The sequence below is a fragment of the Myotis myotis genome, unplaced genomic scaffold, assembly GCF_014108235.1.
Source record: "Myotis myotis isolate mMyoMyo1 unplaced genomic scaffold, mMyoMyo1.p scaffold_m19_p_1, whole genome shotgun sequence".
NCBI lineage: Eukaryota > Metazoa > Chordata > Mammalia > Chiroptera > Vespertilionidae > Myotis > Myotis myotis.
This window is the reverse complement of record NW_023416313.1, coordinates 203,759,725-203,787,094: the sequence shown is the minus strand read 5'-3', so window position 1 is coordinate 203,787,094 and position 27,370 is coordinate 203,759,725. Positions and strand designations below refer to the sequence as shown.

At 39.0% G+C, this 27,370-nt stretch overlaps 1 protein-coding gene across 5 annotated transcripts in view; it reads right to left on the bottom strand.

Moving 5' to 3' along the window:
- Positions 1-27,370, bottom strand: part of YLPM1 (YLP motif containing 1) — a 65,014-nt gene that overhangs the window by 25,774 nt on the left and 11,870 nt on the right. For all 5 annotated transcript variants that reach the window (XR_004968215.1, XM_036313113.1, XM_036313103.1 and 2 more), the window contains 5 exons: positions 26,164-26,397; positions 24,390-24,569; positions 19,021-20,015; positions 4,056-6,167; positions 1,493-1,613 (listed from right to left, as the gene is read on the bottom strand). Coding sequence is in view for 4 of the 5 variants with exons in the window: in XM_036313113.1 (XP_036169006.1) it covers positions 1,493-1,613; positions 4,056-6,167; positions 19,021-20,015; positions 24,390-24,569; positions 26,164-26,397 (3,642 nt within the window). In the remaining variant the exon portion in view is untranslated. The remainder of the gene's footprint in view (positions 1-1,492; positions 1,614-4,055; positions 6,168-19,020; positions 20,016-24,389; positions 24,570-26,163; positions 26,398-27,370) is intronic.

Below are 27,370 nucleotides of genomic sequence, written 5' to 3'. Positions count from 1 at the left end.
TATTATATCTACCAAATACATTAAATAAGTGATGCTTGCAAGGGTACAGTACAGATGTCATACAGCTATTTTAGAGAGCCACTGTCTATTACAAGAATCATTAAAAATGTCCTTGCCCTACCCAGTTTGGCTCAGTGGACAGAGCGGCGGCCAATGGACTGAGGGTCCTGCGTTTGATTCAGGTCAAGGGCACATACCTCAGTTGCAGTCTCAATCCCTGGCCTTGGTCAGGGTGCATGTGGGAAGCAACCAATCGATGTCTCTCTCTCACATTGATGTTTCTCTCTCCCTCCACCTCCCTTACACTCCTCTCTAAAAATCAACGAAAAAATATCTTCAGGTGAAGATCAACAACAACAACAAAATACAATAAAAATGTCCTTCTTCCAGACCAGTCAGTGTGGTTCAGTGGTTGAGCATCAACCCATGAATCAAGAGGTCCCCGGTTTGATTACTGGTAAGGGCACATACTGGGATTACGGGCTCAACCCCCGGTAGGGGGTGTGCAGGAGGCAGCCAATCAATGTCTCTCTCGTTCATTGATATTTCTATCTCTCTATCTCTCTCCCTGCCTCTCTCTCTAAAATCTATAAAAACATTTTTTTTTAAAAAAAAGTCCTTATTCTTTAACTTAAGTATTCCACTCTGGGAGTTTAAAATACTTTTAAGAAGTTATCTAAAATAAGAACTTGATACAAAGGCATTCATTAATGTATGCTTGGTTTATTCATCAAAAGACCATACTTTTAAGATTTTCAAAAGTCAATTACTATTAGCCTTTTACCTTCCCAAAAATTTACATTTAAAAAAATGTATTATTTTTATTGATTTCAGAGAGGAAGGGAGAAGGGGAGAGGAAGGGGGAGGGGGAGAGGGCGGAGAGAGAGAGAGAGAGAGAGAGAGAGAGAGAGAGAGAGAGAGAGAGAGACATCAATGATGAGAGAGAATAATTGATGGCTGCCTCCTGCACGCCCCCTACTGGGGATAGAGCCTGAAAACCAGGCATAACCCCTAACAGGGAATCGAACCATGACCTCCTGATTCATAGATCGATGCTCAACCACTGAGCCACACAAATAAATAAAAAAAATTTATTTATTTTTTACTTTTTTTTAGAAGCACAGTTGATATGACTATCATATTTTATTTTTAAACATATTTGTACTGATTTCAGAGAGAAAGGAAGAGGGAGAGAGAGATAGAAACATCCATGATGAGAGAGAATCAAAGAGAATCATGGATCAGCTGTCTCCTGCAAGTCCCCCACTGATGATCGAGCCCACAACTTGGGCATGTGCCCTTGACTGGAATCGAACCTGGGACCCTTCAGTTCGCAGGCCGACACTCTATCCACTGAGCCAAATCCGCCAGGGCAGAATTTCTATTTTCTATAGAAAAAATTTGTACTTGCTTCATATATCAAAAGATTAAAGGACAGACAAACATACAAAGTAGGAACCACTGCATTTTCCGAGCACACATTTTCCCATACCAGATACATTCCAGGTCTTGAAGGTGTATTCTGCAATCTCGAATCCTGGGGTGGTAGGTGGTCAGGCATCTGTGGCTCAGACCCAAAGTCTTTCATCTTTTGAAGCTGTTCTTTCTGCTCCCTGTAAACAAATAAAATTGCCATTGTACATAAGGCATGTCTACTCCATTCCTAAATGATTACAATTAATATAGAAGAACAAAGAGACCTAAGAATCTTGTTCTAAAACCCTCTACAGTGCTCACAGAGCACCTCCAGGGTAACACCACTCTCTTGCCTTGATGTAGCTAACTGATCAGACATCTACGACCTATAAATAATTATAAATTATTGAAGATCTTCAAGGACAGGTGCTACAACCTGCACCTCATTAGTCTATTCTAATATTTCATTTACTTGTCATGTTTTTCTTTCATCCAATCAAAAGCTCTCTGCCATTTTTTTTTTTGTTCAATATTCTTTATTTAGACCAGAGGTTGCAAAATGGTGGCCCATGGACCAAATATGGGCTGGGAAGGTTTTTTTGAATTTGGTGTTCACATCAGTTTTCAAAATCTGAATTAGTTGCCCTTATTTACAAAGCAAAATATTTCATATAGAAATTCAAATGTTAAAGAGATTTGGTAACAATGGGCCTACATTCCCCACATGCCAACAATTAGCTGAGTGGAGTAGTGGCTGCCCACTTTAGACAAAGGCCTTTTGCCACTTTCACTCACTTTTGTTACCTGTCAGCTTCTTGTGGGTATTTTAGTTAATTGCCTCTGCTGTATATGGTGAGAACAATGGTCAGTCTACACCTTTGAAAACAACACTTTATATTCCTAAAGAGTAATTATGTAACTTCAAGTTTTTCTTTAAATGTCTGGTCAAATTCCTTTTCCTTTTCCTTACAATGACCACCTTAAACACATGCAACCTCTCCCCACCTTTTACAATATTCTCCCTGCATTTGTAAAGTGTAGTGATCCAAATGGATACAAAATAAGGGTCAAGTATATAAAAATATTATTTTATGCCTTGTGTAAATCATGACTTTATACCAACACAACGTAGCTTATTTGTATTCAACTATGACCACTTTTATTCATCATTTCATATGTTTCGTTTAATTATGTTTTTGTTGCCTAGAAAGAGCTTTAAAAAAAGAATGATGAAGAAGCACTTTTTATCCAGCGTTTCTTTGCAAAGCGATAATGGAAGGAAACGGAAACTTTTAAAAGAAAAGGAAAGAAACTTTGGCAGATTAGCAACGCCAATCAGCTTGGTGTTTTCAAAAAACAAAATAGATTTTAGAGTTGGACAGACTATGCTCCAATTCTGGATCTGCCACTTTTTAGCCAAGTGGACTTAAACTCTCTGAGCCTCAGTGTCATTTATGAAGTGGGAATAATACTACTTATTCTTTACAGGCCATTGAGATATAAGGATTTGAGATAGGAGGATTGAGATAATATATGCTAAATTACTAGCAGAGTAACTAGCACACAAGATTGTTAAATTAAAGGCGTCTATAATTTAAAAGTGAGTTGTATAGTAGCTAATATTCTAGGGTATGCTTTCCACACTATTAATAATCTGGAAAAGTTAAACCTCATAGAAAGCTTTTGTTATAATTTCAATTGGTGTAAACCACAAATATAGACCAGAATTGAATAATGAAAGAAACATAATACATTGGAATATATCAAAAACTAACCATTAATTTATTTTCTCAAAACACAGCTAATTCCCAAGAAACTACTCAAAAAACTTACAATCTGCCAATGACGCCTAAATTCTTATCTTAGCATACAGTTGGTTTAAGGATGAAACAATTTATACAAAGCTACAAAGCACACAGTTCCTGGCACATCATAAGCATACAATAAATGTTAGCTTTTGCTACTACATGGGAAGCATTATGTAGATACCTATACATACATAGTAAGTTGACTGTAAGTTAAGAAATCCAAATTCTATTCTCCATCTCACAAAGAAAATACTTGATTATGTATAAATAACATCCTCAAGTAGAGATATCAGCTTCTAATTATAAGGAAAGATAAAACATCCCCAAAAGAAAGTATCAATGGTTAGACAAATCTGAGGATGCTTCCAGGTAAACCATTCTTAGCTTCAACAGAGACAAATATGAGTCCTTACAGCATTTTCCAAAGTTATGTCAAAGATTAATGAATATGAAGTCTATCAGATCTAATACAGAAGAACAAACTGCCTCCTGGGGAAAAACAGGATGTTACATATGAGCTCTGAAATCCAGAGCACTAGAAAGTTGAAGTTTGACACTTGAAACATGCACAGGCATGGCATGTCAGCAACACATCTATAAAAGCCAAGAATGGCCATCAAATTTTCACATTTCAGAACGTAAGTTTATAATTAACACAGTTCCTAAATACCCATCCTAACCCTAAAACAGCACGGAATGACCAGAGATATAATTATAATTACGTGATAAGAACTTGAAGTAAAATTAATTCCATTCAAATACATCACATTTTTAAAAAGCAGTCTGAATGTGGCTTTGACTAAAAGAAATGATCTTAAGTAGTCAACTTACCGAAGCATTTTCAGTTCTTGTGCAGCTTTCAAAATGATTTCGTGCTGCCTCTGACTGAGAACCATTACCCCTCCAAGGCCTTGGTCAGAGTCTAAATTTGCATCCGACCCCATCATTTCAGAAGAATGATGTGAGGAGGGCATGTGTTCCGCAATGGGGGAATGTCTATCCACATCAGATGGGTACCATCTGTCTGATAACCGTTCTCTTTCCCAGTCCATTCTGTCAGGAATATAATCTCGCTTTTCCCGCCACGTATCTCCTCTTTCTGGATACTCTCGGATCCTCAACTCACCCCTATCACGGAAATCTCGATCATACCCATGGTCTCGATTTCTTTCTTCTCTCCATCTATCATCCCGATATCTATCCAAAGGTGGAAGAGGTGGGAGGGGTGGTAAAGGTGGAAGAGATGGAATATCCCGTTCACGGAACTGTGATTCTTGTTCATCCAGTGGTCTCCCATAATCTCTGTCCCACTCATTATCCAAATTTCTATCATACATATCCATGGGTCTTCCAATCCGATCCACATCCCTGTCCATTTCCCTGTTGTAGTCCTCATCCATATCCTGATCTCTCTCCCAATCATCCCACCAAGGGCCTCGTCTATCTCCATCATGCGATCGAGATGGTGGTGCTGAGAACCTGTCCTCTCGGTTATATGGATCTAGTGTATCATCTCGATAGTCACGTTCACTTTCTCTCCAGTATCTCTCTCTATCCCAATCATCAAGTCTTTCTCGTTCCATTGGAGCATTTCTACCATCTAGTGGGAACTCTTCATGCCCTCTCTCTTCTCCATGGTTCCATGGAGCCCTAGGAGGCTCATCTCGGTGATATGGATACATTTTTTCCCCACCATCTCCTGGTTCTGGTCTAAATGGACCTCTGTCACGACCAAAATCTGGTCTTCCCAGTCCCCTTTCCCGACTGCCAGGCCCTCGAGGTGGGGGCCCCCTCTCTCTGCTCCCAGCTCTTCGAGGTGGTACTCTCTCCCTACTCCCAGCCGTACGAGGGGGTCCTCTCTCCTGACTTCCAGCCCTCCGAGGTGGTCCCCTTTCTCGGCTGCCAGCTCTACCCTTGTCCTGGCTGCCTTGCAGACCACCCGGCACTTTCTCCCGACTGCTTCCTGGTCTCACCAACCCTCTGTCCCGACTGCCTTCTCCTCTGTTCATCTTCTCTCGACTGTCTTCTCTTCTACCCATCACCTTATCGTGAAAGTCTTCTTGCTTGACCAACCCTGGGTCACAGCTGATTACCTGGCCTCGACCTCTATTTACTAGTTCTTTATCCTGTGTGTCTTCCATTCTGCTTTGCCCAGGACCTCTGTAAGATGAGCTGCTGCCTTGATTGCTTTCTAACCTATTATCTCTACTATCTGGCCGAGGCAGCCCTTTATCTTGGTTATTTTCTGAATGGGGCAGACCAATACCTAAAGGTTTAAAATCATTATCTGTGTTTAATGATGATGATGTTGCTACTATTGCTCCTCCCTCCATCCCCCCTGTTTCTGAGGGAAAAGTAGATTGAGTAGGTACAGGTTTATTTGCAAGGGATACAGGCTGAGTAACAGCTTGGGTTTTGTCCATTTGAGTCTCCATACTCTGAGAATTCTGGTCCCATTTAGAAGGCTCTATGGGCACTTCCGAGACTTCGCTTTTAGGTGGCTCTTGTTGAGAGTCGCTTAGATTCTCATTTGCCTGAGCCGCCTTGGCATCCTTTACATCTGCACCAATGGGTAATGCAGCTGATTGCATGTTTAAATTCTTCTGCTGGTTACTATTGGTGTCTGCTAATGGTTCTTTGTTTCCTGAAAGAGGTTCTGCTTGTGACTTAGGTTGCTGCTGTTGTTGCTGTCCCAAAGCTGGTTTGGGGCCTTTCCATTGTGGTCCACTCTGTCGAGGACTTAGGGATGTATTGGGGGTAATATAAAACTGAGATGCTGGCCCCCGGGGAATCATTCCCCATTTGCTTTTAGTGCCCTCTGCTGGGTGACCTTCATATCTGGGTCTTGGCCCATCGGGGCGATTTCCTTCAAAACGAGGCCCTTTGGGTCTCGGTCCTTCACACCTTGACCCTAAATCCTCAAATCTTCGAGGACCATCAAATCTACAAGTAAAACAAAAGATATTACTCAAGACAGTAAAGCAGAAAAAAAATTCTCCATGTAAGAATATTTAAGGCAATCTTGCCTTGGAATTTGTTTACAACAATGACTCTTTTAGTCATTAAACAAATCCTGAGATATCTGTATCTTAGAACCAGCATGCTAAAGTGGCAGTACTCTGAAGGCCTTAGGACAGGCTTTGGAAATCATATCAGTTTTATCTAATTCACTTCGATACAACTCCTGCAGCAAGTCACTGATGTACTGAACCGTTAAAAAAAAACAACACAATTATAAACACTGTGCCTTAGTAGACAGAAAAGTCCACTAATTGTAATGGAAAAAAATAAATTCCAAGCTATCTTCAAGAGTACGTTTAGAATTAAAATATCACTTAAAAACTATGAAACAATCAACAAGATAATATAGGATTTTGATAAATATTCTTGGAGCTAGCATTATCATTTTAACTGATTGACAAAAGTTAAAAAAAAACCAGCAGCCAGTCATATTTTCAGAGTGTGTCCTGACATTTTAAAGTCTGGACAGAGATGTTTTTGCTATGGACCCACTCACTGATTCAGTAAATATCTAGTGCACATTTTTAATCCCCTGCCTATCAGGTACTACACTACATTCAAAGGCTATATGAATAAGATGTCATCTGTGTCCCCAAAGGGTTTGCAATCAAGGAGAAATAGAATATAAATGTAAATATGTGCTTAAAAGTGCAATAACTATAGTCTGCCTGAATATAAATAAGGGCGGCAGAGAAAAGAATGATCAATTCTACCTGGGTAGTGGTGGGGTGCTGTTCAATAAATGCTTAAATTAAGTCTTGAAAGACAAATTCTCTCAGATCAGGCTAACAGAGTATGTTGGAATGAGAGGAGTGAGAGGCAATTGCATCTCAGGCTAAGGAAGTATTCTGAGGAAAGGCAGAGAAACAGATACCAGCATAGCATGTATGGAAATGCAAACAGTGTAGCATGGCTGAAGCAAAGAGGAGACAGAGTCAGGGAGTGCGGGGGGGAGAGGGGAAAGTGGGAAAGCATTGCACTAAGAGATAAGGTAAAAAGGCAGGCAAGAGTCAATGTCCAGAAGACCTTGACTACCTTTTATGGCAGACACTACTGGTGCTCCTCCAATATCCATTCCCCCTTTTCTACAATAATTGAGCTTCTCCACTTCTAGCTGGACACAAGGCCAGCCAAACTAAAGAGTCACTTTTCCAAACTTTCTTGCAGCTAGAACTTATAGTCATGTTCTGGGCAATGGGCTGAGAATGAAAATGATTTACACACCCTTCTGAGTTGTACCCTTAAAGGGCACATCCTCCTCCTTCACCATTTCCCTTTTCATGCTAGCTCTGACACGGTAGTGAAATTATCTTGGCCCATGTAGTTGAGGACAACATAGTAAGGAATGTCTAAGTAACAAACCAGAAGGAACCTGGATTCCTGATATTGTAGAGCCATTACCTAAGTCCAGAGAGAGAAAAAAAACTTCTAACTTGTTGAAGCCATGTGACTTTGGATTTCTGTTACAACAGATGAATTAATTTGGCTGGTAAGAATTGGGAATTGCCTAATAAGCACTTAGAGCAACTAAATATGGTCTGAATTTTTAAAAAATATATTTTTATTGATTTCAGAGAGGAAGGAGGAAGGATAGAAAGACAGAAACATCAGTGATGAGAGAGAATCATCGATCGGCCGCCTCCTGCACGCCCCCCACTGGGGATTGAGCCTACAACCCAGGCATGTGCCCTTGGCCGGAATCGAACCTAGGACTCCTCAGTCCACAGGCCGACGCTCCATCCACCGAGCCAAACCAGCCAGGGCTGGTCTGATTTTTTTAAAAAAAGACTGCTCTAGGAGAAAAGTTGCAGATGAATAGGTGGGAAAAGCCTATTGTAGATTGTTTCTACAATTTGGGAAAATGAAGGTGAAGCTTCCTGTTTTAAGGCGATGACTGACATGAGGACGAAGAGGAGGAGATACAAGTGAGAGATGTGAAGGAAGTTACAACATATAAGATTTAAAAGAAGATTTTATTTGAGCCAACTGATGACAATTGTCAGGAAGCAAGATCTCAAATGCTCCCTAAAACAGATAGAACTTTCTAATAGGTGGGATTTAAATGATAACAGAAAGGGAAGAATTTAGAATGATTCCAAAGTTTCTGGCTTATGTGACTGAGTGGATAGTGATGCCTTTTATGAGAAGTAGGTTTTTCTTTCATTTATTTGGGAAATCAATGAAGAGTAATAAATTTAGTCTCAGCAAAATATTTACTTCCTATCCCTGAGACAATGGTTTTGCTGGTCTAGAAGCCTTAGTTTCGAAGGGAGGAATGCTTCCATCAACACAATGACACAACAATGACTCTACTCAACTCAGGTTGAGACTGCCACCTGGCCACTTTGGGTTCTGAGTCAATAGGCAAAGAAAGGAGTTATGAACTGGCTGGGGGTGTGGAGGGGGAGGATTGATCCTGACTTTCAAGGCAAAATTGGGTTACTAATATACAATGAGGATAAGGAGGAATATGTCTGGAATACAGATCCTCTAGGGCACCTTAGTACTTCCATGTCCTGTGATTAAAGTCAATGAAAAACTACAGTAACACAAGTAGCCCAGACCTTCAAATAATGAATATTTGGGTCACCCACCAGGCAAGGAACCAGGACCAGCTGAGGTAGTTGCTGAGAGCAAAGGGAATATGGAAAGGGTAGTGAAAGAAGGTAGTAATAAAAACCAACTATGATTACATAACCAATTGCAAAAATAAGGACTGTGATAGATATGAGTATTTCTTCCTTAATTTGATATTATATGCTTAAATATATACATATGTATTAGTCAAATATTTTTGGTTCATTTTTCTTCTTTATCACCTAAAATAAGATACAGTAATAATAGTTACCTTCCTATTCGTTACAGAATATCAAAGAGGGAGTATGAATCAGTTAGAAGAAGAATGAAGATAGCCCAAAAACAAACAAGAAAAGGGGGTGGAGGATTTTATATCCTTTTCTGGGAAAACGGTTAGAATGTTTTTGGTTGCCCGGGAATATTTCACATTAGGTGCAAAAATCTCCTAATCAGAAATATATAAGAAAGGGGACTCCGGGAAACGTACTTCAGCCTCGCCAAGTTGACATTTTATAGTCATAACAATTTAAAAGTATATAAACCCACTAAAAACAGAAAAGGGGCCACCAGCAGATGAGAATTTTGTTTTACAATTCTGAAATAGAGCACACACGTGAGTGGTAACATATGGAGCAGGAAAAAGCTACAGTTTAGAGTGCTGGTAACAGAAGGTGGGGCTGGCTTGCCTATAAAACCCCAGAGAGGGTCAGGATTCTCAGTTACCAGAGATGCTGGAGAGGGCAAAAGTAAGACTTCTTGCTTGACCAACCCTAAAAACACATAAATTAAAATCTACATTCAGTTCCATCAACCAGCCTTTCCCTAGGCTGAACATTTGTAAATTCTTGAATTTGAGGGTCTGCAAGCATTAGCAGTTTTTTGTCCTATCACCTAAAGCAAAGTCTAATAGTTGGTAAACTCCCCTGCCCCAGAGCTCACAATCAGCTTATCAGTGTCTCCCACTCTCAAATAGAAATGGACAACCAATGATCACTAGATATTTGAGGAATGTCTCCAAAATGAAAGAGACCAAAGATAAACAGTAAACAAATCTGAAGAAAACAGAGATAATGCAAAAAACAAAAAACAAACAAAGAAACACACAGAAGAGAACGGAAAAAACAAACAAAAAACCCCACTCCTAAATTGGTATCTTCAGAGAGTATCTACAAATCAAGAAAAAAATAGCTATATGTAAAAGGGATCAGAACCAGAAGAACTGTAGAAAAATGTGTTAATTCTCAAAATAAAAAAGTGCAATAAAATGATTAAAAGTATCTCAGAAAATGCAACAAAATGAGAGAAAGAAAGAGACAAATATTATCAATCCAGCAGGATCCAAAATCCTACTAACAAGTTCCAAAAACAGAAAACAAACAAAAAAAAATTAAAGAAGAAATAGCACAAAGAAATTTCCCAGAGTTAAAGAGTTTCTAATCTCCACACAGTAAGGGCCCAGTTCACTCAGTATCCAGTATAATTAACAAAACAATGCAACAACAACAACAAAACCACTAAAATTTTAGAATACCAGGAATAAATCCTGGCCAGTGTGGCTCAGTTGGTTGGAGCCCTGTCCCATACACTGAAAGGCTGTGGGTTTGATTCCTGGTCAGGGCACATATCCAGGTTGTGGGTTTGCTCACCAGTCAGGGTGCATGCGGGAGGTAACCAATTGATGTTTCTCACACTGATGTTTCTCCTTCTCCCTCTCTGTTCCTCTCTCTCTAAAGTCAATAAAAATAAATCCTCAGGTGAGAGTTTAAAAAAAAATTAGAGTACCAGAAATAAAATAAAGTTTCTGGCAGTAGGGAAAAGTCATCTAAAAAGGAAAAGAATTGGAGCAGCAGCACAACAGCTAGAGTAGTAGGTGACAGAAGGAAATAGAACAATGACCTAAAAACCTTGAGGAATAATTATGTTCAACTTCAAATTCCATATCCAAAGTATTATCACACGTGAGGTTAAAATAAAGACATTTGCAGACATGCAAGGAATCAGAAAATTTACCCTCAATATACAGTTTCTTAGTAAATTATTTGAGCATGCACTCAAGGAAAAGGAGGCACTAACCCACAGACAGGAAGCCATGAGATTCAATAAACAGTGTATCCAAATCCAGGAGGATAGTCAAGGGAAATATGAGAGCAACAGCCATATGGCAGATCTTGAGAGCAACCAACCAGCCAACCAGCCTAGGCAAAAGCAAGAGAATGCATGAATTTGGGAGAGAGATCTCCTCAAGAGTAATAGTTTTGGGGACTGGAGTTGAAAGATTATTTTAAAGGTTTTGCAAGAAGAAAGACAACTGGAAATTCTGAAGAAAGTTATTACATTAAAGAAAATGTAATCACAGCACACTGCTTACCTCTACAACAAACAACATTGTTTACTGATGTATCAAAATAGTGATATAAATATATTGAGCAGATGGGGTTAGAGAGTAGTATAAGAACGAATAAACCTCTATCAGAACAGGAAGTACATATATAATACCTAAAAAGTGTAAGTCAAGAAAGCAGCAGCATATTCGTCAGTGATATAAAAATAACTACCAAAAGAAACAGCTAAAGAATAAAAGATGAAAGATGCTATTAGGAAACACATCTAGGTGGCTTTGAATAGTGGATGGTTAATTTTCTTTTTTTTCCTTTCAGACTATGTGTATGCATCACTTTGATAAAATGTAAAATGTAATTCTTTTGCAAGCACAGAGACAGGATTAGCCCTAACCAAGAGAAAGTCTTCTTGTGAGTTGTAAGAAAGAAGATGAGGATAGTAAGATGAAGGAAAGATGAAGGTAGGAAGTTGAGTTTTACTTGGCCTGAAAGGAATCTAAACTAAAGCTATAAAGAAAAGAAAATGTTTAATAAGACAGAGAAAGCAGCACTAGGGTAGATGGTCTATCCAAAATAGTGCAGGCTTGGCACAGCTATTGTTGGGCAAAGGGAAAAGGAGTTGACTAGAGACTTGTCAAAAGGATGCATCCAAATGCTAAGAAGGATGGAGACCACACATTTACAAAGAGCAAAAAGAATACAGTTTCAGAGCTTATGATGGTTTGGTTCCTTTTCTTTAAGTTATATTTGTTAAAGTGCCTGGAATGACATCTTAAATCATTAAATTTGTATAAAATCCTCTTCTTTGTATTCAATTCAGCAATTATTAGTTCATATAAGTGATAAGACTATCCTCTACAATGTACAAGAGTCACTAAAGAGCCCCTGTCAACACATTACCTTATGTTAAAATCAATTTCTGAATATGAATGAACTGCCTTCCTACTAAATTATGAATGCCTTGAGAATTTTATCCATAACTGAGACATTTTGGGATAAGGAACACTTATTGTCAGGTATTGTGTTAGTGCTGAAATAAAGCTCAGAGAGTTCAGGGTCTATAGGAAGAGTAAGACAAGTAAATCAATAATTAGAACAAAATTTAATAAATTTGGGACATTTTGGTCTTGTTCACTGAGGTATCCCCATTGTATGACTCACTGAAGGATCTCAACATATTACTGAAGTGCACTCAATTCCCAGGGGTCAGGAAAAACAGGAATTAGTAAAGCAAAAGTGACAGGAAAGGGATTCCAGACAAAGAGAAGAGCATATATAAAGACCAAAGGAAAGGGAAAAAGGAAGCGGAAGCACTAAATGTGTGTAGCTAAGAAGGAAGAGAACATGGCAGAAAAGTTTTGCAAGCTTCATGCCTACACATATAATATGCAGTTTCCATGAAAAATAGCATGCTTTGCTTTCAGATTAAATTGCTGATCAACAGCCAAGGGTCATCATTTTATTTTTATTTTGGGAATCAGAAAATGTTAAACAAATTGAAATATATCTTCAACACTACATAGAAATGGCAATTATTTATCAATAGTGCACTTTCATATTTTCAAAGTTCAAGGATGTTATGAAATCATAAAACTATCAAAACCTTTTAGATTTATAAAAGTAAAGAATTTTTAGGCTTTTGAAATAAATATATTAAGAGATACTCATGTTAAAAATATGTACAAAATAAAACATCTTTTACATAAATACAATTAAGTACTATGACTTTTTAACATATAAAAGCATGTATTTGAAATAAAGAAAAAACATAGTATCTATTCACTAAACACAATCATACCAAACACATGCATTGCACACTGGTTAGGTGAAAAAAACACACAAATATTTGAGGTTTAAATATTCAGAAAACTTTTGTTTGTACAGTTAAGTATTTCAGAAACCTCTAAAAAATAAAAACTCTAAAACCAGGTATGAAACCATTAGAATGAGGTATAAAGACTTCAAAATTTGATATTAAAAATACTCCAAATTGGGTATGAAAACTTAAAATATGTAAAATTACAAATACCACTAAACAAGTTATTATCTATCACCATGCTTATATAAACATATTCAAATCAGCAGACCACAGGAATTACAACATATTAAATTCTCAAATCAAATTCCCTTTTAGTTTTCATGTAAAATAATGCCAATTTTCTAATAGGTATATCCAAGATCCTAAAATCAAAATACCCCCAAAAAAGTAAACACTATAAAGAGGAACAACCATGTCAAATGGGAGCATAAGAAAAGCTTCTTTAGTAGTCCCTTGCTAATCTTAGTGAGACAGCTACAGAATGGAAGAGGTCCACAATTCTAATATTAAAGCCAATCAAAAAGTGGATGGGACTAATCAGAAGTCTTGATATTATAAAGATATCAATTCTTCCTCAAAATGGTCAATAGATTCTATACAATGCCCAAGTTCCAGCAGGTTTTAAAAAACTGATACGCTGATTCTAAGCATTATACGGGAAATAGAAAGGACCAAGAATAGTCAAGACAATTTAGATCAATGGTCAGCCAACTATGTCTCATGGGCCAAATCCAATTAATAATGACCTTTTTACATTTTTAAAGGTTGAAAAGAAATAGAAAGAAAAACATACTTTAAAAAATATTTTTAAATTGATTTTTTAGAGAGAAGAAGAAGGGAGAGGGTGAGAGACAGAAAGAAACATCGATCAGCTGCCTCCTGCATTCTCCCTACTGGGGAACGGGACCGAGCCTAAAACCTGGGCATGTGCCCTGACTGGGAATCAAATCAGCAACCTTTGGTGCAAGGGATGACGCCCCAATCAACTGAATCACACCAGCCAGGGTTAGAAAAATTTTTTTAAATATATTTTTATTGATTTTAGAGGGAGGGGGACGGAGAAGGATAGAAAGATAGAAACATGAATGACAGAGAAACATCATCAATTGGCTCTCTCCTGCACCACCCCCTTACTGGGGATGTAGCCTGTAACCTGGGCATGTGCCCTGACCAGGAATCAAACCAGTAACTTCTTGGTTCATGGGCTGACTCTCAACCACTTGACCACACCAGCCAGGTGGGCTAGAAAAATATTTACCATGTGGTCCTTCACAGAAAAAGTCTGCCAACCTCTGATCTAGAAATAGAATTGGAGGAATTAACTAAAAGATATTAAGGTTTATTATAAAGCTACAGTAATTACAACAATGTGATATTTGGTGCAAGGACATAAAAATAAACCAAAGGAATAGTGTCCAGAAACAAATCTACACATATCATTACTTGACTTATGAGAATTTTGACCCCTATTTCATACCATACATTAACAAAAAAGCCAATTCTATATGGATTATTAATTTTAAAATAAAAGGTAAAACAATAAAAGAAAGAAGATAAAATACGACAATGTATTTACGGCTTTGGAGTAAACAAAGATTTCTTAAACAGGACACAAAAAAGCACTAACCATAAAGGAAGAAAAGATCAATACATTAAAATTACAACGAAATTAAAATCAAGAATTTCTATTTATCAAAAGACACCATTAGCCCATAGAGTTCACTGGATCCAATTGTAGTTTTTGAGGGTTTTTTAAAACAGTTCTATTTGCAGAGATTAATATTTCGTGATTTCTTTTCTTTTTAATACTCACCTAAGGAGTGAGAATATTTTTTCCAATGATTTTTGAGAGAGTGGAAGGGAGGGGAGTGAGGGAAGGGAAGAGGCGGGGAGAGGGAGAAGGAGAGAAACATTGATGTGAGAGAGACACATCGATTGGTTGCCTCCCACACATGCTCAGATTGGGGGCAGGGATTGAACCTACAACCCAGGTATGTGTCCTTCAATGGGAATCAAACCCACGATTCTCTGGTGTGCAGGCCAATGCTCTAACCAGTGAGCCATGCCAGCCAGGGTTTTTGTCTTTTTTCTTACCAGCCTTCCAGGGAACAAAGAAAATTTATTTTTTAAAAAACAGAACAAAATTTAAATCATCTTGCAATTACCATATGGGTCCATTGGATCCTTTCACAAATCTATGATGTAAGATCTTAAGTGAATTTTATTTTTTTCTAGATCTTAGAACATTTTGTGATTTCCTTATCTTAGAATTCATTAATACTCATCATTACTTATTAATTATCCACAACTATGTCAAAGAAGATTGAAATGCAAAGACAACAAAAGAATGATAGAATTGCTAGAAGGATGAGGCAACAGTGAAATAAACTGTCACACCCCCTTGCTTTTAGGCTTTATTCAGCACAACTGAGAATTCAAGAAATTTTCATCTCCTGACTATAAGGACAAAGAAAAGCAAAGTGACAGAGAAAGTTGTACCAAAACTATTAGATGAATCAAAAGATAAATGTCTCTACAGGTGCACTCTAGGCTCTAATAAATATGTGAAATTTATCATAAGTAAAATCTCCAGCCATATTACAATACCATTAAGCATCCACCAAGGTGGCTAAAATTTAAAAGTTTAACAATACTAAGTATTGATGAGGATGCAAAAAAACGGGAACACAGAATCACTGCTGGTGAGAATATAAATTAAAACAACCACTCTGGAAAACTGTTTGATAAGATCTATCAAAGCAGAACATATACCCATGATCAAGCAATTCCAATCCTTGGTATATATCTAAACAAAATTAAACATCCACACACATATGTGTATGCATCTAAGGTGAGACATAGAGCACCAAAAGACACATAGCAGTATTTCCATAATAATAACAAAACTTAAATGACCGTCAATATCAGAATGGATAGACTGTGGTATATTCATACAATAAAATATTGTACAGGAATGAGAATGAACAAACTACAGCTACACACAACATGGATGAATCTCCCATTATGTCATGTGAAAGGGGCCACCTAAAAGAGTACATACAGTATGATTCCATTTATATAAAGTTCAAAAACAGACAAAGCTAATCTGTGGTATAAAACGAGAAAATGGGAAGGGACATGAGGGGGACATCTCATACACTAGAATTTCTATTTCTTTCTTTTTTTTTTTTTTAAATAGATTTTATTGATTTTTTACAGAGAGGAAGGGAGAGAGATAGAGAGTTAGAAACATCGATGAGAGAGAAACATCGATCAGCTGCCTCCTGCACATCTCCCACTGAGGATGTGCCCGCAACCCTGGTACATGCCCTTGACCGGAATCGAACCCGGGACCCCTCAGTCCGCAGGCTGACGCTCCATCCACTGAGCCAAACCGGTTTCGGCTAGAATTTCTATTTCTTGATCTGAGTAGTAATAACATGGGTGCATCTACTTTGAACAAATTCACTAAGCTGTACTTACAATCATATTTGAGAGTGCTGACCAAAAGAGGGCAATTTAGAATATTATTTATAACAAAGTGGGAACTAGATCTATGGTCCTCTGCCTCTGAAGGAGACTTGATGAACCAAAAGCTCCTCAAAGGACAGTGAGCAATAAAGCAGGAGGAGGCTGGAACCAATGTTAGTGTGAAAAGAATTTGAGTTTATGTGATGGCAGAGCAGAATGGGTAAAGAAGGCTGGGAAAGAAGACAAGAGGATCATCTTTAAATAAGTGTAGGAGCGCACCGTAAAAGAGAGAAGATAATTCATGATGTGTTGTATCATAAAAGTAGATCTAGAGTCAACAGGTAGAAGTTACAGTAATATATTTAGGGTCAATGTAAGAAATAAACTTTCTAGAAAACTGTCAGTATTTAAGCAGAGTCCATCAATTGCTTGTCACAGAAAGTACAATGAACCTGTAAATGCATCAGAAGCCTTGGATTCTAATCCCATCTTAACTATTTGCTAGCTATGTCATCTGGGGCAATTTATTTATAACCTCCCCAAAGCTCAGCTTCCTTATCTACTTACCTCAAGAGATCAATGAGAAGAATAAGGTAATATGCACAAGATGACAAACTAAAATACAACACAACTGTGAGTTGCTATAGAGGGGATACTGCATTATATCATTGCTAAGATCCTCCTAGCGCCGTAGTTATTAATTGTACCACGAGATAAGAAAATAACTTAAAATAGGTCTTAAATTTACAAACTTAAGATTTGATAGGAAAAGGAGAGAAATGTTAATATGACAGGAAAAGAACGGAACAGGAAATCTTCGTTTCATGAGGTGTTAAAAATGTGTTTCTCTGATAGCAAATCAGTAACCAGATCTACAAGGAATACACAATCCAGTAGAAAAGTAGGAATTCAAATCAAGAAGATACACATACCAAATAAATAAAGGCTACAAATGTATTTGTAAGTTTGCACGTCACCGAGAGCATGAATATCACTGAAACCTGGCGTTACATACAGTACTTAACTAGTGCTTTTGCTCTGATTCTCTGGGTATAAACTCAGGCTCCACTGTCCCAGTGACTCAATCCTGAGCAAGTTACCCAATCCTCCCAGCCCATTTGTAAAGGGTAAAAGTAGGGCATACAAATTCACAAGTTGTTGAGAAGACTCCATAAGACAATGTATATAAAGTCTCTGGCAAGGCTTCTAGTACCCAGAGGAACTCATGTTAATAGTCTCTGATTAGCTTTGATTTTGGATTAAGTTTGTGCTGTATTATTTTCAGAATTGGAAACTTCGGGAACAAATAAAAGATATGTTTTGTTGTCAATTGTTGAAATCAGGTATAAATTAAAAATGATGAGGTAGATCCACTGACACTAAGATGGAAAATTAACCAATGTGCTGATAGAGGAAAAAGCAAGTTATAAGACAATATACGTAGTATGATGCCATTTTTAAAACATTTATTTTAAAAACTATTATCTCCAAATAATAATCAACAGTGGAATTAGGTGACTTTAACTTTTTTCAGCCCTCTTCTGTCCTATCTAAATTTTGTATAAGGAGGATGTATGTATATTATAATTTCCAATTGGAAGAAAATCTTACTGAAATGTTTTTTCTGTAGGAAAATTATCCTTTAGGTCAACCCTGGGAGAAAAATATACTTTTACAATCTTAGAAAAATGAATTTAACATCTTTTAAAAGGTAAATAGAAAAAACTCAGGAACCACTAGTAAATTTTTGTGTGTACTTTTCTACATAAAAATGTGGTTCAGCCCAGTTGGAGTGGCTCAGTGTTTGAGTGTCGACCTATGAACCAGGAGGTCTCGGTTTGATTCCCAGTCAAGGCACAGTAGGGGGCATGCAGGAGGCAGCTGATCAATGATTCTCTTTCATCATTGATGTTTCTCTCTCTTTCTCTTTTCTTCTCTGAAATCAATAAAAATATTTTTTTCTTAAAAAAGTGGTTTAGACAAAAGAAAAACATCTCCCAAATTGAGGAACATTTGTCTGTTCTGTTATATGCACTGCTATAACCACAGAATAGGAACTTAATAAATATTTGCTGAACAAATGGGCAAAACAAAAGTTTTATATACCTTTATACTAAATTTCATTGCCTTATTTCACTACAATATTGGCTTATTCATCTTTATCTCCAACAGCTTATAAGCTAACAAAGAGAAGTTATCAATTAAGTTATCAAATAAAAAAAGCAAAAAAGATAATTAAGTCTAATCAATACTACTTCTGAAGCTGAAACGTCAGTAAGAAATTGATAAGCATCACTCTGAAACATCACATTCATCCTACACCATAATCTCTACATATAGGATAAAGTAGTGACATCACAAGAAATGGTTACCGTTTCTAGATTTCATTATGTCTAATAAGTGAATGCTAGCATAATTAATTGTAAACCAGGACTGTGTTTGGATTAAAAGGATAAAGTGAGTACCAAAATTGCATAAATAAAGTTTTTTATACCATCAAGGCCTACTCAGCCTAAATCAACAAATCAGCCAAACCAATCAACCAAACAAACAAACAAGTCAGACCTACCTTGGCCCTTTTGGACCTTCCATGTAACTGCTTCTAGGAGGATCTGGAAGCAGTCCACCTGACCTCACTGGCATGTCCTTGACTGCAGTGATTTGCTGAGATGGAGCAATTGAAGACTCCCCAAGTCCTGGCTCAGACGAGAACGAACTGTATGGCAGAGTAGACTTGCTCAGAGGAGTTTTAGAATTCCCTTGTTCTGAAGGGCCAACAGCTGATTGCAACGGAGGATGGTAAGTTGAGGGTGGGGCTGAACCAAAAGACACAGGAGTGGGAAGTAATGCTGGTCTAGGTTTCTCTGGAAGTTGTGAACTCTGAGAACTAGAGACTGATGGAACTGGGGCTGTTGTTAATTGAGGAGGTATCCCTTGTGGAACCCCAGGGGCAGGAATTCCTGGAGGAGGTGTGGCTGAAGATAATGGTGGAAGGGGCATGACAGGTGGAGGTGCTGTTGAAGAGAGAGATGGTGGGGGAAGAACTGGTGGTGGCCCCACAGAAGAGAGGGGAGGTGGGGGAAGAACTGGTGGTGGCCCTGTTGAAGACAGAGATGGAGGCATCACAGGTGGGGGCAGAGAGGTTGGTAGAGAAGGTGGCATCACAGGTGGGGGCATGCCAGGTGGTGGCACTGAAGTAGGTAGGGCAGGGGGCATTACTGGTGGTGGCAACGATGGAGGCAATACCGGAGGAGGCATTGTTGGTAGAGGTGGAGGCATCTGAGAATATGGAACAAAAGGAGGTGGCATTGACATGTTTCCCATATACTGGTTCTTCATATTCTGAAATGAATTGACTTTCTCCTGCAAATAGGTCTGAGTGGCTTTCATATGCCCCTGCCATGTTTTCCACTGCTTCTCATACTCCTGAAGTTGATCTTTATGCGGATAGGAATGAAGCTGTTCCTCCCACAGCTGAAACTCTCGCTCCCATTCTTGGTAGAGATGTTGAAACTGTTGCTGTTGCATCTCATAATGTCGCAGTTGCATATCTACAGACATGGTCTACAAATAAAGGCATAAAAATTATTTCAAGACATTCATATAAGAGAATAACAAGATAAATATTAATGAATCAAGGACATATGAAGTCTTAGGACATTAAGACACTAAAGATTTTGAGAGGATAAGGATAAGCTTGTTAAATCCATTTGGTGATGATCATTTTTCTTTCTTCCTTTGACTTAATTATATAGGGTGGGGCAAAAGTAGGTGTACAGTTGTTCTTATGGAAAATAATACCATAATTAAATAATAATACAAGAGGAGAAACCAAGATGGCGGCATAGATAAACACCGGAAATTGTTGCTTCGCACAACCACTTCAAAAATACAACTAAAAGACAAAACAGACATCATCCAGAACCACAGGAAGGCTGGCTGAGTGGAAATTCTACAACTAGAAGCAAAGAGAAAAGCACACTGAGGCTCAGAGGAGGTGCGGAAGTAAAATGCAGAGGTACAGAGTCGCACGCGGAAAGGGCTGGCCACTGAGGACGCGGCTGTCTTTTTCAATCCGGAGGGAGACACAGGCTCCCGACTACTCTGAACGCCAGTTCTGGGCGAGTCTCTGGGGACCCAGACTCATAAGGGGAGAAACTGGGCTGTCTGGCACCGGTCGGAACTCGAGGGCGGCTTTCTCTCAGAGGTGCTTGCAGCGATTACCGCAGGACACAGACGCAGGGCCTCTTAGGGTAGGACTGAGGATCAGCCATAGCTGTTTGCTCCGCCCTGTTGATTTCCTGAGACCCTGCCCCACCTAAGCTGTGCACAGAGGCTTTTGCATTTGAAAGCCCTGGCCCTTTGCAATCTGAAAATTACCTAACAAACTGCAGCTGGGTCAGAGAGACCCAGAACTCCCAAAAGAAGGCCCAAGGCCCCACAGGAGCTTGCATTGCTTCACAGCTGGGCCTCATGTGGGCATCTCCAAACCCCAAACAAAGAAGAGGAATCTGCAGATCTCTCCACAGCTCCTACTGTGTTGCATCAGGCAGAGGCTAAATTAGCACCTCCTTAGAGATCCAAGAGCCAGTGTACCCAGTGGTCAGAGTGGGACCATCCAGATTACAACTCCTCAGATCCATAAGGGGGCAGACTCAGTGAGCACCAAAGCCCCACTGAAGCAAGTCTTGCCCCATAAGGGTGTCTCCAGCACAGAAGTTCTCCCACCGTAGACACAGCTGATTCTCACAGCCAATTAGCCTGGAGGTCAATTCCTCCCAGTGATACCTACAACAATCAAGGCTTAACTACAAGAAGACTGTGCACAAAGCCCACAAAGGGGTGCACCAAGAGTGTCCACCTCGGGTAATTGGGGAGACTGAGCCACTGGGCCCTATAGGACACCTAGCACAGAAAGCCACTCTACCAACACAGGGAAGCAGCCAAAATGCGGAGACAAAGAAACAGGTCACGACAGAAATGGAGGAAAGCAAACTACTGGATATAGAGTTCAAAACCACACTTATATAAGGTTTTTCAAGAATTTTCTAGAAACTGCCGATAAATTTAGTGAGACCCTCAAGAAATCTAGTGAGACCCCCGAGGATATGAAAAAGGACCAACTAGAAATTAAGCATACACTGACTGAAATAGAGAATATTATACAGAGTTCCAACAGCAGACTAGAGGATCGCAAGAATCAAGTCAAAGATTTGAAATACGAAGAAGCAAAAAACACCCAACCAGAAAAACAAAAAGAAAAAAGAATCCAAAAATATGAAGATACTGTAAGAAGCCTCTGGGACAACTTCAAGCGCACCAACATCAGAATTATGGGGGTGCCAGAAGAAGAGAGAGAGCAAGATATTGAAAGCCTATTTGAAGAAATAATGACAGAAAACTTCCCCCACCTGGTGAAAGAAATAGACTTACAAGTCCAGGAAGCCGAGAGAACCCCAAACAAAAGGAATCCAAAGAGGACCACACCAAGACACATCATAATTAAAATGCCAAGAGCAAAAAACAAAGAGAGAATCTTAAAAGCAGCAAGAGAAAAAGTCAGTTACCTACAAGGGCGTACCCATATGACTATCAGCTGATTTCTCAACAGAAACTATGCAGGCCAGAAGGGAGTGGCAAGAAATATTCAAAGTGATGAATAATAGCAAGAACCTACAACCAAGATTACTTTCCCCAGTAAAGCTATCGTTCAGAATTGAAGGTCAGATAAAGAGCTTCACAGATAAGAAAAAGCTAAAGGAGTTCATCACCACCAAACCAGTATTATATGAAATGCTGAAAGGTATCTTTTAAGAAGAAGAGGAAGAAGAAGAAAAAGGTAAAGATACAAATTATGAACAACAAATACACATCTATCAACAAGTGAATCTAAAAATCGAGTGAATAAATAATCTGATGAACAGAATAAACTGGTGAATATAATAGAAAGGGAGTGGACTGACTATTCTTGTGGGGGGAGGGGGAAGGGTGTGGGGGGTGCAGGAAGAGACTGGACAAAAATTGTACACCTATGGATGAGGACAGTGGTGGGGGGTAAGGGCAGAGGGTGTGGTGGGAACTGGGTGGAGGGGAGCTATGGGGGGGGAAAAAGAAGAACAACTGTAATAATCTGAACAATAAAGATTTAATTAAAAAATAATAATAATACAAGAATAAACGGTTTTGTGTATTTGCAACTGTAAACCTACTTTTGCCTCACCCTGTATAAGTTACCACTGACTTGGAAAAACCAACCAGACACTAAAGCAAATACCTACCTCAGCAATAAGTATTTTTCAGGTCTTTAATATTATTATGGACTAGAGGCCAGGTGCACGAAACTCATCCACTGGGGGTTGGGGCGGGGGGGGGGGGCGGTGGTACCTCAGCCCGGCCTATGCCCTCTCGCAGTCCAGGACCCCTCAGGGAGTGGGCCTAAGCCGGCAGTCGGACATCCCTCTTGCAGTCCAAGATGCCTCGCTCCTTACCACCTGCCTGCTCACTGCTCCTTACCACTCGGCTCACTGCTCCTTAGTGCTGCCACGGAGGTGGGAGAGGCTTCTGCCACCGTCACTGCATTTGCCAGCCGTTAGCCTGGCTTCTGGCTGAGTAGTGCTCCCCCTGTGCGAGTGCACTGACTACGAGGTGGCAGCTCCTGGGTTGAGCCCCTGCCCCCTGGTGATCAGTGCGCATCATAGCAACATGTCGTTCTGCCATTTGGTCTAGGCCTGGGGTGGGCAACTCCTGGCACGCGTGCCAAACATGGCATGCCAGTAACTTTTGCTGGCATGCAAAACCCTCTCTTATAATCTTCCATTTACAATTTTTTTCTTAATATCGACTTTTTTATTTTTCAGATAAATTCAGTGTAGGTCCATCTTAGATAAATAAATAATTTTACATAACAAGTTATCTTAAAGACCATAGACATGGATTGACGAGCGAGGAGAAGAGCAATTTCTATGCCTCTGCCTTAACTCTCCCTGCCTTCCTAGATCTGACCAGTGTTTTGGTTTCAGCCTCAGACGCAACGGGTTTTCGTTGACAAGACAACTGCCTTACCTACTTATTCAAAATTTCACTCTATAAAAATGAAACCTTCTCTCTCGCTTTGCCCACCGGTACTAACAAAAGGGGAATAAATTTCTATGTTTCTCTCGGCAGCAAAAATCCCACTGATAATATCAAACGGAGTCATAAAGTTTTCTGTCGCACTATCAGTGTACATGTATACATTAAAAAATAAATGTATTTTTCATCATCATATACTGTGTTTTTGTTGCTCGAATGAATTTTATTATTTCTTCAAGATTCTTCACATATGTACACCTTAAGAGATATCAAGTAGGCGTAACATGTTCTCAAAAAATTAGGGTTGGCACGCAGAAGAATTCTGAGTCAGAGATTTTGCTGGTTTTGGCACGCACTCACAAAAAGGCTGCCCACCCCTGGTCTAGGCTTTTATTATACAGGAGCATTTTAAGAACTTAAAACATACAGACATAAGGTTATACCTCAAAGATAAAAGACAAGCAAACATCTAAGTCATTTCATCTTTTATGGTGTATTTGTTAGGTTTTTTGTGGTGGTTGTTTTGACCTTTTTTGGTGGATTTTTGCTTGTCTGTTACTGTAGTGGTTTGTGGGTGAAACACAAGTAAACTTATAATTATATGATAAGAACCCTGGTTCTTAAATCTCTTAGTAATAGTCAGTACTTAGTAACTTAGTAAGAGTACTCTAACGTCTGTCTGGGTTGATATGAGAGTATTTGCATAATACCACATTTCCCAAGCCCCCAAGTTAATGTGACAGGTAACTACTTGGGCACGTCTTAGGAAATATCTTTCCTTCTTCACACTTAAATCTCCTTAAGGAATAACAAATATTTTAAATTTCTTGGGTCAATTTCCCATGTGTGAACTGAAGAAGCACTTGCCTGCATATGTGGTGGCTGCTGGATGATCTGCTGGTACTGTTGTAGGATCTGTTGTAGCTGGGTGTGCTTCTGCATTATTCCCTGGTACTGGAAGCCAACTCGATGCTGCTGGTGCTGCTGCCAGTGTGCTGCTGCAGCCTGCAACTGTTTTAACCTGGCATCTTCTTCTGGGTCCTCAGACTAAATATAAAAGATACATTTTTATTTAAATCATAAAACAGCAATTAAATTAGTAAGAAACCTATTTTATAAAGTATTGTATTGTAATACAAAGTCAAGAATCCCTACAACTCTGCCTGACTGATAAAAGCTATTCTATCTTTAGATAAATACCTAGCTCTATCTATACTGTGATAATGGATACCAATACCTAGGAGTTTATAAATTCCATAGTCTTCACTAGAATAATCATTTCATTGTTCTTAAATAGGACAATCATTACCCAACAAAGTCAATCTACATTTAATGTCCTTTTCACTCTGAGAAATTTTTCTTTTGCACCTTAGTCACTTTTCATCAATGGACTACAGTGTAATTATTATGATTCAATAAAGTTTCCACATATGACTCTTAGGAGAACAATGACCTTTGGACCAATGTGAGAACTTTCCATGTGCCAGTAAATATGCTAACTGACATTGAATGCTACAATCTATTTTACAGATGAGGAAACTGAAGTACAAAATCGTTAACTAACTTGCTCAGAGTCACCACCAGCAAGTGGCAGTGCCTGGACAGCAGCCTAGGTCATTTGACAATAAAAGTTCTTTTTAAAAAATATATATTTTTATTGATTTCAGAGAGGAAGGAAGAGGGAGAGAGAGAGGAAACATCAATGATGAGAGAATCATTTGATGGCTGCCTCTTGAGTGCGCGCGCGCGCACACACACACACACACACACACACACACACACACACACACACAGCTACGGGGGATTGAGCCCGCAACCCTGGCATGTGCCCTTGACCGGAATCGAACCTGAGACCCGCCAGTCCACAGGCCGATGCTTTATCCACTGAGCCAAACTGGCTAGGGCAAAAAGTTGAAGCTCTTAACTATTGCTGTGTGCTGCCAATATGAAAATACCTGGCAGCCCTTTAGTGCTTAGAGACACAATTTACAAGAGTGTCTAGCTAGCCCTAACCGGTTTGGCTCAGTGGATAGAGTGTTGGCCTGAGGACTCAAGGGTCCCAGGTTCGATTCCGGTCAAGGGCATGTACCTTGGTTGCGGGCGCATACCCAGTAGGGAGTGTACAGGAGGCAGCTGATCGATGTTTCTAACTCTCTATCCCTCTTCATTCCTCTCGTAAAAAATCAATAAAATATACTTTTAAAAAAAAAGAGTGTCTAACTCTTCACTCTCATTTAAACCATGAAAAAAATAAAAGCCTTTTTTCTCTCTCTCTCTTTTTCAAATTATAAGAGAAAGTTTATTTAGAAAGTTACAGAGGTAGTAGAAGTGAGCCAGCTGGGCTGCAATGGCTCAGGAAACAAGTTATAGAAGCAAAAGGGCCACTGGAACTTAGGAGAGGGAAAGGTAATGTAGCTGGGGGAAAGAGAGAGACGAGAAAGGCGCTGGCGTGCTCCGGAGAGGGAATGCCAAAAAATGCCTTTTCTAAACCTGACAAGGCATAATCTAATATTCCATAAATGGAATTTTACTGTACTTAAAAAACACATAAAAAATATATATCTATTCATGATAAAAATATAAATGAATCAGAAAAAAGTTGAACAATTTAATAAAAACCAAATAATTACTTTATGGTTACCTGGGATTCCTCCGGTGGAAGAGGGGGTGGTACCTCCTCATTAGGAGGTGGTAATGGGGGCTCCTCAGATGGAGGGGGTTCTGGTACTTGACTGGTGGCAGGTACTGTAACTTCTTTTACTGGCTTGGGTGCATCCTTTGCTATGACAGGACCCTTTTTGTGTCCTGGCAAATGCACTTTTGTCCTCTGCTGCAAACTTAGCAAGTGCTGTCGATACCAATACTGCTGCTGTTCCTACAACAGAAACCATTTTTAAGAATTTTACTTGACAATCCTATATAGCTGCCACTTGGTGTTTAGAGAGAGCCACATTTGTGTCTGCGTTCATGTGTCTATATGCAAGAAAAGGCAAAGCTAGACTGAGAAAGACAAATAAGCAAGATTTTCAATTCCTTCCCCAAATTTATACATTTAAGTTAAACCAAGCCATACATATCAATTCAACATACTTCTCTACTCTTAAAACACATACTTTTGGAAGTGAGAGCAGTCTTTTTGATAAATGATCAAGTAAAACCTGTCAGTATTCACAGCTATTTGCTTTTAACCTGTCTTTAGCTGATTCTGACTTATCCAGGTGGATTTTGTAATTAATGAACACAATCAAATAATCCTACCTCTTCTCACTGCCTTCTCTCTTTTAAACATCTGTTGTATATTCTTTTAAACATCTGCTGTATATTCCTAGGTATATACAGAAGTCCTCCCTTATCCAAGGGAGATACATTCCAAGACCTCCAGTGACTGCCTAAACAGTGGATAGTACTGAACTCTATATACCCTACATTTTTTCCTATACATACATACCTATGATAGTTTAATTTATAAATTAGGCACAATAAAAGATTAACAACAATAACAATACAACAGAACAATTATAATAAAGTAATGTAACGAAAGTTACATGAATGTGGTTCTCTCAAAATATCTTATGGTACTGTACTCACACTTCTTGTGATGATGATACAATGCCTATGTGATGAGATGAAGTGAGGTGAATGAGACATTATTAGGTAAAATAAGGGTTACTTGAACACAAGCACTGTAATATTGGGGATCTCATAACTGAGACAGGTGAGTGACTAATGGCATGGATAGTGTATACTTCATGGATGTGCCGGACACAGGGATGAGTCACATCCCGAATGGGATGGATCAGGACAGTGTGGGGCAGTGTGATATTTCATAAGCAAAGCAGAACGGCGCA